The sequence below is a fragment of the Chlorocebus sabaeus genome, chromosome 20 (genome assembly GCF_047675955.1).
Source record: "Chlorocebus sabaeus isolate Y175 chromosome 20, mChlSab1.0.hap1, whole genome shotgun sequence".
Taxonomy (NCBI): domain Eukaryota; kingdom Metazoa; phylum Chordata; class Mammalia; order Primates; family Cercopithecidae; genus Chlorocebus; species Chlorocebus sabaeus.
This window is the reverse complement of record NC_132923.1, coordinates 101,485,151-101,502,918: the sequence shown is the minus strand read 5'-3', so window position 1 is coordinate 101,502,918 and position 17,768 is coordinate 101,485,151. Positions and strand designations below refer to the sequence as shown.

Below are 17,768 nucleotides of genomic sequence, written 5' to 3'. Positions count from 1 at the left end.
GCAGGTCCCAGCAGGGGAGATGAGGAAACTCTAGGGAGGACATTTGCACATGTTGTGCCCCAGTGTAGGCTGGGGAGCAGGTCACTTCCCCTCCCATCTACCTTCCTCTTGCTCCAACCCCTTCAAGCTTTGGACTAGTGGTACCCTAAGTGTAGTGTAAGCAACCACATGCATCAGGACCCCCAGGAGATGCTTGTTAAAAATGCAAATTTCTTGGGCACCACCCCACATTGATTGCATGAGAACCCTGGAAGTATGGCCCTGGAACTTGCATTTTTTAACTGATTTATTGAGGTAAAATTTACATACCTAAAATTTACACATTGTAAGAATTTAATTTGATGATTTTTAGTAAATGTAGAGTTGTGTAACCATTACCACAATTCATTTTGAGGCATTTCTGTCTTTCCCAGAAGTTCCCGTTTGTAGCTAATCCCCATTCTCACCCCAAGCCTTAGGCCACTACTGATCTGCTTTCTGTCCGCAAATTTGCAAATTCTGGACATGTTCTATAAATAGAATATATAAATATGCAGACTTTTGCATCAAGCTCTTTTTGCTTAGCATAATGTTTTTGAGGCTCGCCCCAAACATTATACTAAGTAAAAGAAGCAGCAATAAAAAGAAACAAACTATTATCAGCAGCTCGTTTCTTTTTCTTGCTGCGTAGTATGCCATTGGATGGATGTAACATATTTTGTTTATCCGTTGGTCAGTTGACAGGTACTTGGGCTGTTTCCACTTTTTAGCTGTCTTGAATAATGTTGCTGTGAACATCCACATACATGCCTTAGTGTAGACATATATTTTTAGTGCTTTTGAGTAAATTCCTACGAGTGGAATTGCTGGATTATATGGTCGGTTTAGGTTTAATTTTTAAGAAACTGTCAAGCTGTTTTCTAAAGTGGCTGTATTATTTTGCATTCTCACCAGCAATGTGTGAGGGTTCCACTTTTCCACATCCTACACTCAGAATTGTCTTTTTTTTTTTTGAGACGGAGTTTCACTGCCCAGGCTGGAGCGCAATGATGCGATCTCAGCTCACCGCAACCTCCGCCTCCTGAGTTCAAGTGATTCTCCTGCCTCAGCCTCCCGAGTAGCTGGGATTACAGGCATGCGCCACCAAGCCCGGCTAATTTTGTATTTTTAGTAGAGAGGGGGTTTCTGCATGTTGGTCAGGCTGGTCCTGAACTCCTGACCTCAGGTGACCCACCCACCTTAGCCTCCCAAAATGGTGGGATTACAGGCATGAACCACCGCGCCTGGCCTTTTTTGTTTATTTATTGTTTTGAGACCGAGTGTCGCTCTGTCACCCAGGCTGGAGTGCAGTGGCACAATCTTGGCTCACTGCAACTTCTGCCTCATGGGTTCAAGTAATTCTCCTGCCTCAGTCTCCCCAGCAGCTAGGATTACAGGCACGCACCACCACACCTGGCTAATTTTTGTATTTTTAGTAGAGACGGGGTTTCACCATGTTGGCCAGGCTGGCTGGTCTCGAACTCCTGACCTCATGATCCATCCACCTCGGCCTCCCAAAGTGCTGGGATTACAGGCATGAACCACTGTGCCTGGCCCCTGTCTTTTTTATTATAACCATCAAGTAGTATCTCAGTATAGTTTTAATTTGCATTTTCCTAATGACTAATAATGTTAAGAACTTTTTCATGTACTTATTAACCATTCATCTCTCATTTTTAGTGAAATGTCTATTTACATATTTGGACCATTTTCTATTTAGGTTGCTATCTTACTGTTGAGTTATAAGAGTTCTTTATATAATATATTCTGAATACAGTCCTTTTTCAGATAGATGATTTGAAAATATTTTCTTTCAGTTTGTAGTTTATCTTTTTCTTCTCTATTTTTAAAATTTTGTTTTCTTTTACATTTTAAAAAATTATCTCTTTTTTTTTTCATAGAAACAGGGTCCCGCTACGTTGCCCAGGCTGGTCTCGAAGTTCTGGCTCAAGTGATCTTCCTGCCTTGGCCTCTCTAAGTGCTGGGGTTACAGGTGTGAGCAACTGCTCATAGCCTCTTTTTTTTTTTTTTAATTAAAAATTTTTTTAGAGATAGGTCTCACTATGTTGTCCAAGCTGGAGTTTGGTGGCTATTTACAGGTAAGATCATAGCACACTGCAACCTCAAACTCCTGAACGCGAGTGGTCCCCCTGCCTGAGCCTCTCAAGTAACTGGGACTACATCTTCATGCTACCACACCATGCTATTTTCTTAATACTATCTTTTGAGGTGCAAAAGTTTTAGACTTTGATGAAGTCCAATTTATCATCATTTTCCTTCCTTCCTTCCTTCTTTCTTTTTCCTTCTTTCCTTCCTTCCTTCTTTTTCCTTCCTTCCTTCCTTCCTTCCTTCCTTCCTTCCTTCCTTCCTTCCTTCCTTCTTTCCTTCCTCTCCTTCTCTCTTTCTCTCTTTCTTTCCCACTCTCGCTCTGTCACCCAGGCTGGAGTGCAGTGGCGCTGTCTTGGCTCACTGCAATCTCCACCTCCAGGGTTCAAGGGATTCTCCTGCCTCAGCCTCCAGCATAGCTGGGATTACATGTGAGCACCACCATGCTGGGCTAATTTTTGTATTTTTAGTAGAAACGGGGTTTCACCATGTTGGCCAAGCTGCTCTCAAAACTCCCGACCTCAGGTGATCTGCCTGCCTTGGCCTCCCAAAGTGCTGGGATTCCAGGAGTCAGACACCATGCCCGGCCTATCATTTTCTTTTATGGGCCTTGCTTTTGGTGTTGTATCTGGGAACTCTTTGCCCAACCTGAAGTCGCGAAGATTTTTCTCCTAAGTTTTCTGTTGTTGTTGTTGTTTGTATTTTTTTTTTTTTTTTTTTTTTTGAGACGGAGTCTTGCTCTGTCGCCCGGGCTGGAGTGCAGTGGCCGGATCTCAGCTCACTGCAAGCTCCGCCTCCCGGGTTTACGCCATTCTCCTGCCTCAGCCTCCCGAGTAGCGGGGACTACAGGCGCCCGCCACCTCGCCCGGCTAGTTTTTTGTGTTTTTAGTAGAGACGGGGTTTCACTGTGTTAGCCAGGATGGTCTCGATCTCCTGACCTCGTGATCCGCCCGTCTCGGCCTCCCAAAGTGCTGGGATTACAGGCTTGATGTTGTTGTTTGTATTTTTAGTAGAGATGGGGTTTTGCCATGTTAGCCAGACTGGTCTCAAACTCCTGACCTCAAATGATCTGCCCACCTTGCCTCCCAAAGTGCTAGGATTACAGATGTGAGCCATGACGCCTGGCCTCCTATGTTTTCTTCTAGAAAAAACTTGCAATTTTAACAAGCCTTCTGGGAGAGTCTGTTGCACACTTCCCTAGGTTCTGAAGTCAGACCATATCTACCACCTGTGGACAGAGTGCCTTGTCTGACAGGTTGAATAACTGGGAGCTCTTGTGTCTGCAGGAGTGTGTGTGTGTGTCTGTGTGTGTGTTAATGGCTTCTGCATCTGTGACCAGCAGGACACCATTAGATCACTTCAGCTTCAGGAGTCACCACAGGGAATCCTGTCCTGTGCGTGTTGGAGACAAACTTTAGTGTCTCTGTTTTGCCTTCTGTGCTAGTTTAATTCCTGCCTCCATCACTGCCCCTTCCCTGACCCATCTGCTTCCCTAACCGTGGATTCCATTCCTCTTGCCACTTAAAAGGGAAGAGGCTCTGAGAAAAAAAGGGACAGGTAGGGGAAGCAGCAAGGTCTGTCACTCATATACACAAACACATGAGCAATGTCATGTCTGCCCTTATATCTAGCAGCACCTATGTTTGCATAAATCTGGCATCAACAGGAGAAAGCACTTGCAAATATCCATACGCAGGCTACCACATCCCTCCACACTCCAGCTCATCCTCATTGCTGTATTTATCACAAGGGCATACAGTTTTTGTATAGTCACCCTTTTTTATTTTTATTTTTTTGAGATGGAGTTTCGCTCTGTCATCCAGACTGGAGTGCAGTGGCGCAATCATAGCTCACTGCTGCCTCAAACCGGGCTCAATCATTCTGTGGCCTCAGCCTCCCGAGCAGCTGGGACTATGGGCACATACCACCCTGCCTGGCTAACTTGAAAAATAATCTTTTTGTAGAGATGAGGTCTCACTATGTTGCCCAGGCTTGTCTCGAACTTCTGGGCTCCAGTGATCCTCCTGCCTCAGTTTCCCAAAGTGTTGGGATTACAGGTGTGAGTTACCATGCTCAGCCAGCCAAGGCCCTAGGTTTTAATAGAAGTTGGGTGGAGAAGGCTGCTCATCCTGTTTCTCCGACCCCTACTTCTGGTGAGGGGTGATGGGAGGGAAGACAGTTACTTTGCCCTTCTTTTTATTTTTAATTTATCAATTTGTAAGTTTTTGGTTTTGTTTTTGTTTTTGAGACAGGGTCTCACTGTGTCACCCAGGCTGGTGTGGTCAGCTCACTGCAACCTCTGCCTCTTGGGCTCAAGCAATCCTCCTACCTCAGCCTCCACAGTAGTTGGGACTGCTGGTGTGTGCAACCATGCCTGGCTAATTTTTGTATTTTTTGTAGAGACAAGGTCTTACTGTATTGCCCAGGCTGGTCTCAAACTCCTGGGCTCAATCAAACCTCAGCCTCCCAAAGTGCTGGGATTACAGGTGTGAGCCACTGTGCCTGGCCCAATCTGTAGTTTTATTTGTTTAAAGTCAAGCTCGAGGTATAATTTTTTAATACATGCAGTATAGTTCAGTTTGGGTTCCCAGGGCCCTTGCATCATTAGTTTATTTCATATTCACTCATGGCCACCTGTGCCAAGACCCTGCCCTCGACACACTCATACTTGGTAGGGAAGACAGCTGTGGAAACAGACCAGGAAGATTCAGTGCAGTAAGGCCAGGGATGGGGGTGAGAGGGAGCTGGGGGTCAGGAGAGGGAAGCTCTGCACAGGGGATGATGCCTAAACTCAGTAGAGTGGAGAAGGACCCCTGAGAACCAAAGGAGCACTGTGGGGCTCAAAGAGCTCACAGCCTGGGAGTCACCACATCCCAGGAGGCACTTCACACTTGTTCCATGTGGCCTGTGCTGGGTTTTTAAATCTTTGAATCATTGCCAATGCTTAAAAATCCAGAGAGTTCACATAAAAATCCAGAATCCTAGTTTCAAAAACCAGCAAAACAAAACAAAAACACAAACAAACCAGGAGCTCTGTGTCCTACTTGGCAGGACTTCGCATAAGGTGCCCCTCCAGCCTGCCAATCTCCCCCACAGCCCACTTACTATGTTACTGGTTGAGCCCCTCCTCCCTTGAAGCCTGGAGCTGTGCTGTCCACCAAGGTGGCCACTAGCTACGTGTAGCTCTTGAGCACCCAAAATGTGACTAGTCTGAATCGAGATACGCTTAAGCATAAAATGTCCATTGAATTTTGAAAACTAATTTCAAACAATGTAAAATATCTCACTAATAATTTTAAAAATATTGATTACATGTTGAAATGATTCTATTTTTTATGTATTGGGATAAACAAAATATACTAAAATGTTACATATTATTTACTATTATATTGATTAAAATTAACCTCACATGTTTCTTTTTACTGTTTAAAAATGTAGGCCAGGCCTGGTGGCTCACCCCTTTAATTCCAGCACTTTGGGAGGCCAAGGCAGGCGGGCGGATAGCTTGAGTCTAGGAGTTCAAGACCAATCTGGGCGACATGGTGAAACCCCATCTCCATGAAACCCACAAAAATTACCCAGGCATGGTGGCACGCACCTGTAGTCCCAGCAACTTGGAAGGTTAAGGTGGGAGGATCGCTTGAGTCTGGGAGGTGGTGGTTGCAGTGAACTGTGATTGTACCACTGTACTCCAGCCTGGGCAACAGAGCAAGACCCTGTCTCAAAAAAAAAAAAAATGGTGGACACTAGGAAATGTAAATGTATACACGTGGCTCACATTATATTTCCCTTGGTCGCTTGGGTCTAGAGCCCAACAGAAAAATGGGGACTCAGCAAGAAGGGCAGGCAGAGCCAGAACACAAGGGAGGGTGAAGGAGGCCATTGTAACATGATGGTTAAAGCTGTGAACTTTGGAGTCAGTGCTGAGAGTTCAAGGTTCATTTCTGCTCCTTACTTGCTGTCCCACTTTAACGTCTTTGAACTTTCAGCACGTGGCCCTCATTGACAGGTGGCATTTTTTCCAGCTCTGGAGCTGGGATTTGAGTCTCAGGGAACTGACCGGGCTCTAATGAGTTTTAGGATGAGTTTTCAGCTGCAGAATGATGCATCCAGACAGAAAGATCCCTCTGGACTGGAGCAGGGAGACCAGAGCAAGGTCTGTGGAGAAATTCACATGGGAAGTGAACCTGTGTCTGTGAGCATGCAGAGGAGTGGCCACATCCAAGGCATATAAAGAAATGAAAGTCATAGGATGGGCAGAGGTGGGAGAAAAAAAAAAAGAAAGCTGTAGGATGTAGTGATGGATGGGATGTAGTGATGGACGGGATGTGGTGATGGATGGGATGTAGTGATGGACGGGATGTGGTGATGGATGGGATGTAGTGATGGACGGGATGTGGTGATGGATGGGATGATGTGGTGGGGGAGAGGGTTGCAGAGGGTATCACAGAGGTTTCTGGCTGGGCTGCTGGGTGGGGGTGGGGAGGTTTATCCAGAGAGGGAGAGACGAGACGTTCTGCCAGGCTTGGGATCAGGCCAGCCTTTCCTACTTTTGTATTCCTCAGGCCTGGCACCATTCTTGGCATGCAAGTGCTCAGCCAATATTGCCAAGAGGCTGGAAGGCTAAGAGAACCGCCTTTGAGACTGCAGTCTTGGGTTTGCTACTGGTTCTCCGTCTACCAGCTGTGTGATCTCAGGCATATTACTTCACCTCTCTGGACATCAGTCTCCTCATCTGTAAAATGGGAATAGTGATAAGGGTAGCCCCTTGTGGGTTGTTCCAAGGACTGAGTGGGTTTATCTATGGGACCTCACAGCAGTGAGTGCTCAGTAGCTGTTAGTCCCAGATTCCACACTCGAGCCTCACTCCTGAGGCAAGGCCTTGTCTACCAAGGCTCTCACCTCCTTAAAGGAAGACAGGGCCAAAGGATTCCACTAAAGAAGCAAGTGCTTCAATATTCTCCCTTCCCCCAAGGCTAAGCAGGAGGATAGAGGTTAGACTGCAGGAAGAAATTCCTTTCTCTTATAGCCAAGAATGTCAGTGAATTTTAGAAAATCAACTTCTGGCCAGGTGTGGTGGCTCATGCCTGTAATCCCAGCACTTTGGGAGGCCAAGGTAGGTGGATCACAAGGTCAGGAGTTTGAGACCAGCCTGGCCAATATGGTGAAACCCCATCACTACTAAAAATACAGAAATTAGCCAGGCGTGGTGACGGGTACCTATAATCCCAGCTACTCGGGAGGCTGAGGCAGAAGAATCGCTTGAACCTGGGAGGCGGAGATTGCAGCAGCGAGCTGAGATTACACCACTGCACTCCAGCCTGGTGACAGCTAGACTCCATCTCAAAAAAAGGAAAAAAATTAAAAAAAGAAAAAAATTAACTTCTCAAATTCCCTTCTCTGGTCTTCAGACAATTAGCAGATAATTAGGGAGTGTTTGGGGAGCGGGTATAGGGCCTATCTCCTGGTCTCCTTTAGCATTCGCAGAGTGACTTGGCAGGAAGAGAGGACCAGGGCTGAAGGCATTAATAGTGCAATAACCTCCCTGTCCCAGGGATGTGGAGCCCACAGTCTCCAGGCCCCTCATTGATGCAGGGGCGGGGAGGAAAGACGTGGGAATCACAGGTGGGAAGAGGGAATCTGGGGACTCCCTGTGATTGCCCAGCCCTGGCCTGGCCCTGCTGCAGGGCCCCAGGGGTCCTGCCTCCAGCTCACACTCATATCCTTACATCCAAGTCCCTCTCTGATGGCATCCGCTAAAACACCAAGATTCTGCTGGAGCTGTTTGAGTTTAAGATAGAACCAGCTTGGTTCAGTGAGGGGGACACAGATTTAAGAACCAAACAGCTCGGAGTTCAGTCTCCGAGTTCACATCCATCAGTTGAGGGAACTTGGACGAGTCACTTTCATCTCACCGTGCCTCAGTTTCTCCCTTCATAAAGCAAGGATACCAGACCCTCCCTCGAGTGGGGCTGTGTGCGATGGTCGCTGGCTCAGTGTTTCCCTCTCCCTGCTCTTCTCCACAGTGCCCATCCCCTCCAAAGCTAGCAGCCTCTCAGCCCTCTCCTTGGCCAAAGACAGCCTGGTGGGCGGCATCACGAATCCTGGTGAGGTCTTCTGCTCTGTGCCCGGCCGGCTTTCACTGCTCAGCTCAACGTCCAAGTACAAGGTGACGGTGGGGGAGGTGCAGCGGCGACTCTCGCCTCCTGAGTGCCTCAACGCCTCCCTCCTGGGGGGTGTCCTCCGCAGGTAGGAAGGCCAGCCCTCAATTCCCCACCTGGCTGGATCCCTGGCCTCTTCAGGCCTTCTCAGGGCATCAGAGAGGAGGCCAGTCTCACCTAGCCCCCCTGCCTCAGTCTCCCTGGGAGGGGAGGCCCTGGGGACTCTGGATTGTGCATGCTGTGGGGGCCGGCCCAGGTCCCTGGTGGCCGCCATGTGTCTGTGGGTCTGGGGTGGGGAAGTGGGCAGAGAAAGAAGCCTGGGCACAGAGTAGGAGAACTCATCCACACTGGTCAGGACGAGACTGGGTCTGGGGAAGAGAGAGGGCCATCCTCAACCCCCTTCCAGGAAGTGAACCCCAGGACCCAAGGCCCATTCTGCGTGGCAGCATAGGCCCTGTGTGTTTTGGGGTGTGGGGCATGGTAGTCCATGGTTCGTCTTCCTAGACCTGTGTCTCTCTCTCTCTGTGCATGTCCTTGTGCCTGGGAAGGGTATTTCTGCTTCAGGGCCGTGAGCTTGGATGAGTCTGAGGATGGTGTGGACGTGTGTGTGTGTGTGTGTGCATGTGTCTATAGTAGCGGATGGCCAGGAGCATGTTTCCATGAGTGTGAGTATCCTGTGTTTCTTCTAGTGGGATGTGTGGCCTAGAGTGTGTCCTGCTGTGTGTGTGTGTGTGTGTGTGTGTGTGTGTGTGTGTGTGTATGATTGCCTGTGCATCTGGAGCTAGTCACATGGATGTCTGGCCATCTGGTGTGTGGGAGTGGCATTTGTGTAGTCATAGGGGATATCTCCTTACTCGTAGCATCTTGGAGGATCTCTGTGGGTCCCTGAGTGTCTGTACATGTGTTCCTGGGACCCTGACTTGGTGTGATCCTGTGTCTCTGTGTCCCTAGGTGTCTGAGTCTGTGTCTCTGCATATGTCTGTCTCTATTGGTTCTACGTGTCTCTCTTCTTTCACGTGTGTGTGTGTGAGTCCCCAGGTGGCTGTGTGTGTACCTGTGTCTCCCCAAGTGTCTCTCTTTCTGTATGTCGCTGTGCGTCTCTACATATAGGTCTGTGTATCCCCGGGTAGCTGTGTGTGGCCATCTGGTGTGCTAAAGATCCCAGGATGCCCCACCCTGGCTGCCCCTGCTGTTGAGAGGACTAGAGTGAACTGAGGGGCTCCTGGAGCTGGGTGCTGGCCCCCCACCTCTGTCTTGGCTGCAAAACCATGGGAGATTAGGAAGAGGTTGCGCCCTTGCTGAAAGAGACCCCAGAGCATCCCCAGGACCAGACCCAAACCTCAACAGGGGCTGGTGGAGGCAACAAGGCCCTTTGGCGGTCACTTGGCCTCCACGCGTTTCTCTTGTCTTCATAGTTGTACGTCTGTCTCTCTCTGTGCATGTCAAGGGCCAAGTCCAAAAATGGGGGCCGGTGTTTGCGGGAACGGTTAGAGAAGATTGGACTCAACCTGCCAGCTGGCCGTCGCAAGGCTGCCAACGTGACGCTGCTGACTTCGCTAGTGGAAGGTGAGTGAGGCCTGAAGGTGGGCATGGGAGTGGCTGCGAGGGCAAGTGAGTTGTCTGGTGTGACTGTCTCTAATGCAGGCGGGTGTGTTGAGTGGTGAGTGTATCCGTGTAAGTGTTGCAGTATCTGTGTGCATGCTCTCTGTCATGTGGAAGGCTTGTTTGTGATTTCTGTGTGTAGTCTTTGTACATGTGTGCATGCATGTGCAATGGAGACCTACTTGCAGTGTGCGTGTATGTGTGCGTGGGTGTGGATGTGTGGGTGTGAGTGTGTCAGTGGGGAGTAGCCAGTGTTTGGATGTGGTAAAGTGATGAAGGGGGTCACAGCCCCCTCCCCTGGAGGTTGGTGCCTCTGGAATACATGGTGGGCCCAGCTCCCATCTCTGAGCTCAGAGCCCAACCCTAATGGCCCCAAGGGAGGGCAATGGAATCAGGGCTGGAGCTGGACTGGGAAGGAAAGTCAGAGGGGGCATCTACAGAGGCAGGATGGAGCAGGATCCCCCTGGCCAGGGGGTCAGAGGTTCAAAGCTGTGTTCCAGGCGCAGAGGTACACCCGGCAGTAGTGACAGCTCCCCTCCCCCCAGGAGAGGCCGTGCACCTGGCCCGAGACTTCGGTTACGTCTGTGAGACGGAGTTCCCAGCTAAGGCAGCCGCCGAGTACCTGTGCCGACAGCATGCTGACCCCGGGGAGCTGCACAGCCGCAAGAGCATGCTGCTGGCCGCCAAGTGAGTGAGGGCACCACGCACAGGCACATGTGGCTGCCATGCACAGACAGACATGTATGGGCACAATGGACACCACTGTGTACACGGGCAGTGGGCACACACACGTATGTGCGCGCCACTGTGTACATCAGCAGTGAGCACACACATACATGCGCGCCACTATGTACATGAGCACTGAGCACACACACGCACCTGCGCGCCACTGTGTACATCAGCAGTGAGCACACACACGCACCTGCGCGCCGCTGTGTACATGAGCGCTGAGCACACACACGCACCCGCGCGCCGCTGTGTACATGAGCGCTGAGCACACACACGCACCCGCGCGCCGCTGTGTACATGAGCGCTGAGCACACACACGCACCCGCGCGCCGCTGTGTACATGAGCGCTGAGCACACACACGCACCTGCACGCCGCTGTGTACATGAGCGCTGAGCACACACACGCACCTGCACGCCACTGTGTACATCAGCAGTGAGCACACACGCACCCGCGCGCCACTGTGTACATCAGCAGTGAGCACACACACGCACCCGCGCGCCGCTGTGTACATCAGCAGTGAGCACACACACGCACCCGCGCGCCGCTGTGTACATCAGCAGTGAGCACACACACGCACCCGCGCGCCGCTGTGTACATGAGCGCTGAGCACACACACGCACCTGCACGCCACTGTGTACATCAGCAGTGAGCACACACGCACCCGCGCGCCACTGTGTACATCAGCAGTGAGCACACACACGCACCCGCGCGCCGCTGTGTACATGAGCGCTGAGCACACACACGCACCCGCGCGCCGCTGTGTACATGAGCGCTGAGCACACACACGTACCTGCACGCCACTGTGTACATCAGCAGTGAGCACACACACGCACGTGCGGCCCATGTGGCATCATACATGGGCACCTAGGCTCCCTGCTTAGGCTATCCTGGGCACATGTGTGCATGCCACATGGGCACACTTGAGCGCCACATATGGGTATATTTGTGCATCATGGTTATCATACTCAGACATACATGAACACTCCTCACAAGCTCCTGGAGCACACATGGACACTACATGTGAACATATCTGGGTTCCATGCATCAAGAACAGTGGTGTCACATACTGGCTCACACAGGCTCACACATGGGTCCCACACTCACATACACTCCCAGGACACCACCAGCCCCAGTCCCCATTGCAGGTGTGAGGCTCCCTCTTCTAGCCTTGCCCATCAACCCTCCGCTCCAGTGATGTCCATCAGGCCACCAAGTCACGCCTGACTGCTCTGCAAGTCTGTTTGTGCCTCCCTCACCACCGTTCACATGCTGCCTCCTCTCCTCAGGTCTTCATCTCACTCCCGGACCTTCACCCTAGCGTCTCCCTGGTCCCAACCTCCCTGCACATGTATCTGTCCCCCGCACAAGAATCTTCAACGGTTCCGGCTGCATTGATTTTCAAACTAGGTCTGCGAGGGCACCTCAGGGCCTGTTTAACAAACTAGTATTCCATTAAGATTTAGTTTTTTTGTTTTGTTTTGTTTTGTTTTTTGAGACAGAGTCTCACTCTGTCGCCCAGGCTGGAGTGCAGTGGCCGCATCTCAGCTCACTGCAAGCTCCGCCTCCCGGGTTTATGCCATTCTCCTGCCTCAGCCTCCCGAGTAGCTGGGACTACAGGCACCTGCCACCTCGCCCCGCTAGTTTTTTGTATTTTTTAGTAGAGACGGGGTTTCACCGTGTTAGCCAGGATGGTCTCGATCTCCTGACCTCGTGATCCGCCTGCCTCTGCCTCCCAAAGTGCTGGGATTACAGGCTTGAGCCACCGCGCCTGGCCTGTTTTTGTTTTTTGAGATGGAGTTTAGCTCTTGTTTCCCAAACTGGAGTGCAATGGTGCGATCTCAGCTCACTGCAACCTCCGCCTCCCGGGTTCAAGCAATTCTCCTGCCTTAGCCTCCTCAGTAGCTGGGATCATAGGCGCCTGCCACCAGGACCAGCTAATTTTTTGTATTTTAAGTAGAGACGGGGTTTCACCATGTTGGCCAGGCTGGTCTGGAACTCCTGGCCTCAGGTGATCCACCCGCCTTGGCCTCCCAAAGTTCTGGAATTACAGGCGTGAACCACCGTGCCTGGCCACAAGATTTAGTTTTTCAGGCCAGGCAAGGTGGCTCACATCTGTAATCCCAGCACTTTGAGAGGCTGAGGCTGGCAGATTGCTTGAGCCCAGGAATTGGAGACTAGCCTGGGCAACATGGTGAAACCTGGTCTCTACTAAAAATACAACAATTAGCTAGGTGTGGTGGTGTACTCCTGTAGTCCCAGCTACTTGGGAGGCTGAGATGAGAGGATCACCTGAGCCTGGGAGGTCGAGACTGCAGTAAGCCATGATTGCATCAATGCACTCTAGCCTGCATGACATAGTGAGACACCGTCTCAAAAAAAAAAAAAGGGTGAAAGATTTAGTTCTTCCAAAAGAGTTCTTATCTTAATCTATTTGGACTGCTATAACAAAATACCATAAACTGGGTGCTTATAAACAACAGAAATTTTTATTTATTTATTTATTTATTGAGACAGAATCTCGTTCTGTTGCCCAGGCTGGAGTGCAGTGGTGCAATCTCGGCCCACTGCAACTTCCAGCTCCTAGGTTCAAGCAATTCTCCTGCCTGAGCCTCCTGAGTAGCTGGGATTACAGGTGCCTACCGCCACATCTGGTTAATTTTTGTATTTTTAGTAGAGGTTTCACCATGTTGGCCAGACTGGTCTCGAACTCCTGACCTCAGGTGATCCACCCGCCTCAGGCTCCCTGAGTGCTTGGATTACAGGTGTGAGCCACCGCGTCTGGCCAGCAAGAGAAATTTATTTTTCGTAGTCCTGGAGGCTGGGAAATTCAAGGTCAAGGCAGATTCCCTGTTGGGTGAGGGCCTGCTTTCTGGCTCATAGACAGCACCTTGCTGTGTGGCCTCACATTGTAGAAGGGAGAATGGGTTTCTCTCTGACTTCTTTTATAATAAGGGCATTAATCCCATTCATGACGGCTCCACCTCCATGACCTAATCACCTCCCAAAGGCCTCACCTCCTAATACTATCACCTAGGGGGGTAGGATTTCAACATATGAATTCTGGGGAACGTAAGCATTCACACCTTGGCAGTCCCACTGCAAGAAAAGACAGAGAGAGGAGGGGGATAGAGAAAGAGAGAAAGAAAGAGAGAGAGGCTGGGTGCAGTGGCTTATGCCTGTAATCCCAGCACTTTGGGAAGCTGAGGTGATCAGATTGCTTGAGCCCAGGAGTTCAAGGCCAGCCTGGGCAACTTGGCAAAACCCCATCTGTACTAAAAATATTAGCCAGGAGTGACTGTGCGCACCTGTAGTCCCAGCTACTCGGAAGGCTGAGGTTGAGACTGCAGTGAGCTGGGATCGTGCCACTGCACTCCAGCCTGGGTGACAGAGCAAGACCTTATCTCAAAAAAATTTAAAAAAAAGAAAAGAGAGAGAGAAATCTGAGAACTACCAATTGGTAGGCTAAAGTTCAGACTCTTTTGAGGGCCCCACAGTCTGGCCCACACAAACTCCACCCACTCCTGGCAACCCTGTCCTCACATCCTTGGGTTTGCCTGTTTCCGCCTTAGAACATCCAGTCCTCCCACCTAACGCAGTACTTCAAACTGACAACTCCACCGTCCTGCCTTTGAGGCTTTCCTCAAGTCCCCAAGGCAGAAGAGGAAGCACAGACTCCTGGGACTGCCAAATGGAGAGACCTCTGAGGCTGCTCATACTGTCACTGGAGAAACATACCTAGGGTGGGGCTCACGTGCTCACTAATCAGCTCACTCATCAAGCACTTCGTGGGCCTCAGTCCTGTGTAAGATACTGACTGGCTTTCATGGTGACACGAAGATGAATGATGAGTGATCCTCTTGCCCGAGCCACACACAGGATGCACCAAGGAATGAATAATGAATGGCTGCAAACTAGAGCTAGGTTCAGATCCCAGCTTGGTCACCTTGACAGGTCATCCAACCTGTCTGAAACCAGTTTTCTTGTCCATATGATGGGGATAATAATAGTATAGACTTGTTTGTGAAGATTAAGTAAGATGATGCAGACAGTGTGCTTGGCACAGCATCCAGGCTTCAATTATATTCACTGCTAGTTATTATTTCCGGCAGATTCTGGATTGTTTCCTAATAGCTTCAAAGACAAAGTTCTGTGAAGCATTGGGTGTTTGGGGTGGGAGGGGGAATCAAGGAAAGTTTCCTATATAAGGTAGTAAGTAGCTGAGCTGCACTTTGAATATGGGCCGGACATCCAAAAAAGAAAGATTATAGGATAATCGACGTGTGTTGTTTATTAGCTGTGTGATACTGGGCTAGTCACATGACTTCTCTGAACCTTAGTTACCTTTTCTGTGAAAAACAGTATGTTCATCATTTTGCAGACTGTTGGGAGGGTCAGCAATAGTGTGGCTAATGTCTGTAAAATGCCTAGCATGTAGTAGGTCCTTCTCTGGGCTCAGACTTTTGTCCTCCAACCTCTGGCCCTCCTTCTCCCACCAGGCAGATCTGCAAGGAGTTTGCAGACTTGATGGCTCAGGACCGCTCACCGCTGGGCAACAGCCGCCCGGCACTCATCCTGGAGCCCGGAGTGCAGAGCTGCTTGACACACTTTAGCCTCATCACCCATGGCTTCGGTGGGCCTGCCATCTGTGCTGCCCTCACTGCCTTCCAGAACTACTTGTTGGAGTCACTCAAGGGGCTGGACAAGATGTTTCTAAGCAGTGTGGGCAGTGGGCACGGTGAAACCAAGGCTTCGGAGAAAGATGCCAAGCATCGGAAATAACTGCTTCTCCCACCCCATCCCTAAGGGGCTCCCAGGCCCTGGAACAGGCACTTAGCTCCTGGGGGTGGGCCTGAAAGGACTGAAAGGTGGGATTAGAGTCAGGCCAGAAAGAGAACATTCATCCAGAGATCCCAGAGTTGGGGATCTGGCTAGGAGTAAGGGAGGGTGGCCTCTCTGTGGTGGTGTGTTGCTAAGTTAAGGGCCCAGGTATTTGTCTCATGTGTGCAATTTTCTGACCTTTGATGGTTGAGAAGGGTTTGAACAGAAAATTGACATGAAAAGGTCTGGCTCATGGGGCAGAGCCCTTTCCATTAGGGTGCCTGGGTGGCCGTGGATGCTTCTAGAGGCCAAAGCCTTTGTGTTTTTCACTGGTGGCAGGAGGGAAATTGATAAATCAGAGGTGCTACTGAGGAGTTGGTGCCCCTCATTCCAGAGTCTCCTACCCCCAGAAAAGGGGTGCTGGAAGGAGGAGGCCCCAGTGGACTCTTTGTACCCCTCCTACTCTTGGAAAGAAGTGGGCAGGAGGGGTCCTCAAGGAACAAAGAAGATAAAGCACAAATTGCAGAACTTGAATCCAGGCTGCTCATCACAGTCCTGTTGCTGTCTGTCCTATTTATTTATGTATGTTGTAATTAAATTTGAAATTTTAAAATGTCCAGTGCAACTTATTTATCCCAGTGAGTTGGGGATTCATTTCACTGTTTTCTGGCCATGCACTGATATGGCCAGCTGGACCAGAAAGGAGAGGGTGTTTTTGCTCACAAAGGGCTGTGGGTGGGTTGGGAGGGAAGAAAGGTGTGTCAGGTGCCCTGTGGTTGTCGCTGGGATCTTGTATTTGTGGTTCTTTTGCCCCTGCAGTTGATGTACCTCCCCATCTCCCCATCTCTCATTCTCTTAATAAAACCTTTCATTGGATATGAAGCCCTCCCTGTCCTTCTTTAGCCCAGGCCTGGATTTGCCTCCCAACAGGGCAATGTCACTGGGGAGAGGAAGGGCCTGGGAATTGGGCAGAGTGTAGGGTGGGAAGGGGCCCCTAAGGGGATGGAGGGGACTGGGGGCCCCTCTGTGTGAGAGGAGGCACAGATGTTGGTCTATCTGACATGTCAGTGTGGCTGTTAGTTGCTGTGGCTGTGTGTGTGTGTCAAGTGAATACTGTATGTGTATTCCTGGGACTTGGTGGGCTGGTGGGTGCATCTGTCAGTTTGGCTATTGGGTGTACAGATTTGTTACCATGCCCGTTGGTGATGTGTATGTGTCAGTGGGAATGCTGGTGACTGTGTGTGTCTGTCAGGCCAACGCTCATCCAACTCTCGTTTTGAGGATCTTCAATCATCTTTTCTGTCCTGTATCATCAGTGTCTCCCTCTCTACGGAATCATTACTGGATCACCCCCCAGAGTACAAATGTTCTAGGATCTCTTACCTTACAAAACATAAATCCTTTCTCCATTTCTCTATTTCCTTTGCAGTTAAAGTTCTTGAAAGATTGCTACACCTATACCTCCATTTTTTCACCTCTGATTTCCTCTTCAATCTGTTTTCCCGACCAGTCTGCTGACGTCCACTCAGCATAGTCATCACAACGTCAAATCTCAAGGCCTTTTTTTCTAGATTTAACAGCAGCAGTCAGTGGATACGGCTGACCACTTGCTCTTTTCTGCAACTTGGTTTCCTCTGTGGCTCCTAACTTCTGGTCTCCTATGACCTCACTCGTCCCAATTCTGTCTTCTTAGCTGGCTACTTCTCTACTTGACCTCTAAATGTTGGCTTTCCTCGGGTCCCTCTCTATCTATACTGTCTCCTTAGATTGGTCTCATTCAATCCCATGTCTTTCAATATCTAAATACTGCCAATTCCTGAATGTTTATCTTCAGCCCAGGCTGCTGCCTGAACTCCAGACTTAGAGGTACAACTGTCCGCCTCATGTCTGCCAGTGTGGCTAATAGGCATCTCAAACTCATGTCCAAAATGGAGCACATGACTCACGTACTCAAATCGTGACCTCTTCCAGAACGTCCCATCACAGTAGATGGTACCACCTTCTACGCAGCTGCTCAAGCCAGAAACTGGGGAGTCCTATTTGGTTCTTTCTCTATACTCAATCCTTCAAAAAGACCTATGGATTCTGAGTCTATCTTCTTTCTTCTCTGACAACACCCTAGTTCTCTGGACTACTACAGTAGTCTCCCAACCGGTCTATTTTCTCTGGTACACCTTCAAAGTCAGGTCCAGCAATGATCTGACTTTGCCTCATTCTCCAGCCTCATCTTAAACTACTCTCTTCATCACTCACTTCGCTCCAGCCACATTGGTTTCCTCTCTGTTCCTCAAACTACCACTTTGTTTTATGCCCCAGGGCCATTGCATTCACAC

The 17,768-nt window shown here is 49.9% G+C and overlaps 1 protein-coding gene across 1 annotated transcript in view; it reads left to right on the top strand.

Annotated features, from left to right (window-relative positions):
- Positions 1–15,560, top strand: part of TFAP2E (transcription factor AP-2 epsilon) — a 30,634-nt gene extending 15,074 nt beyond the window's left edge. Inside the window, exons 5-8 of the mRNA XM_038004527.2 lie at positions 8,151–8,373; positions 9,733–9,851; positions 10,433–10,574; positions 15,114–15,560. Of these exons, the coding sequence (XP_037860455.1) occupies positions 8,151–8,373; positions 9,733–9,851; positions 10,433–10,574; positions 15,114–15,396 (767 nt within the window). The 3' untranslated portion in view covers positions 15,397–15,560. The remainder of the gene's footprint in view (positions 1–8,150; positions 8,374–9,732; positions 9,852–10,432; positions 10,575–15,113) is intronic.
- Positions 15,561–17,768: the final 2,208 nt, after the last annotated feature.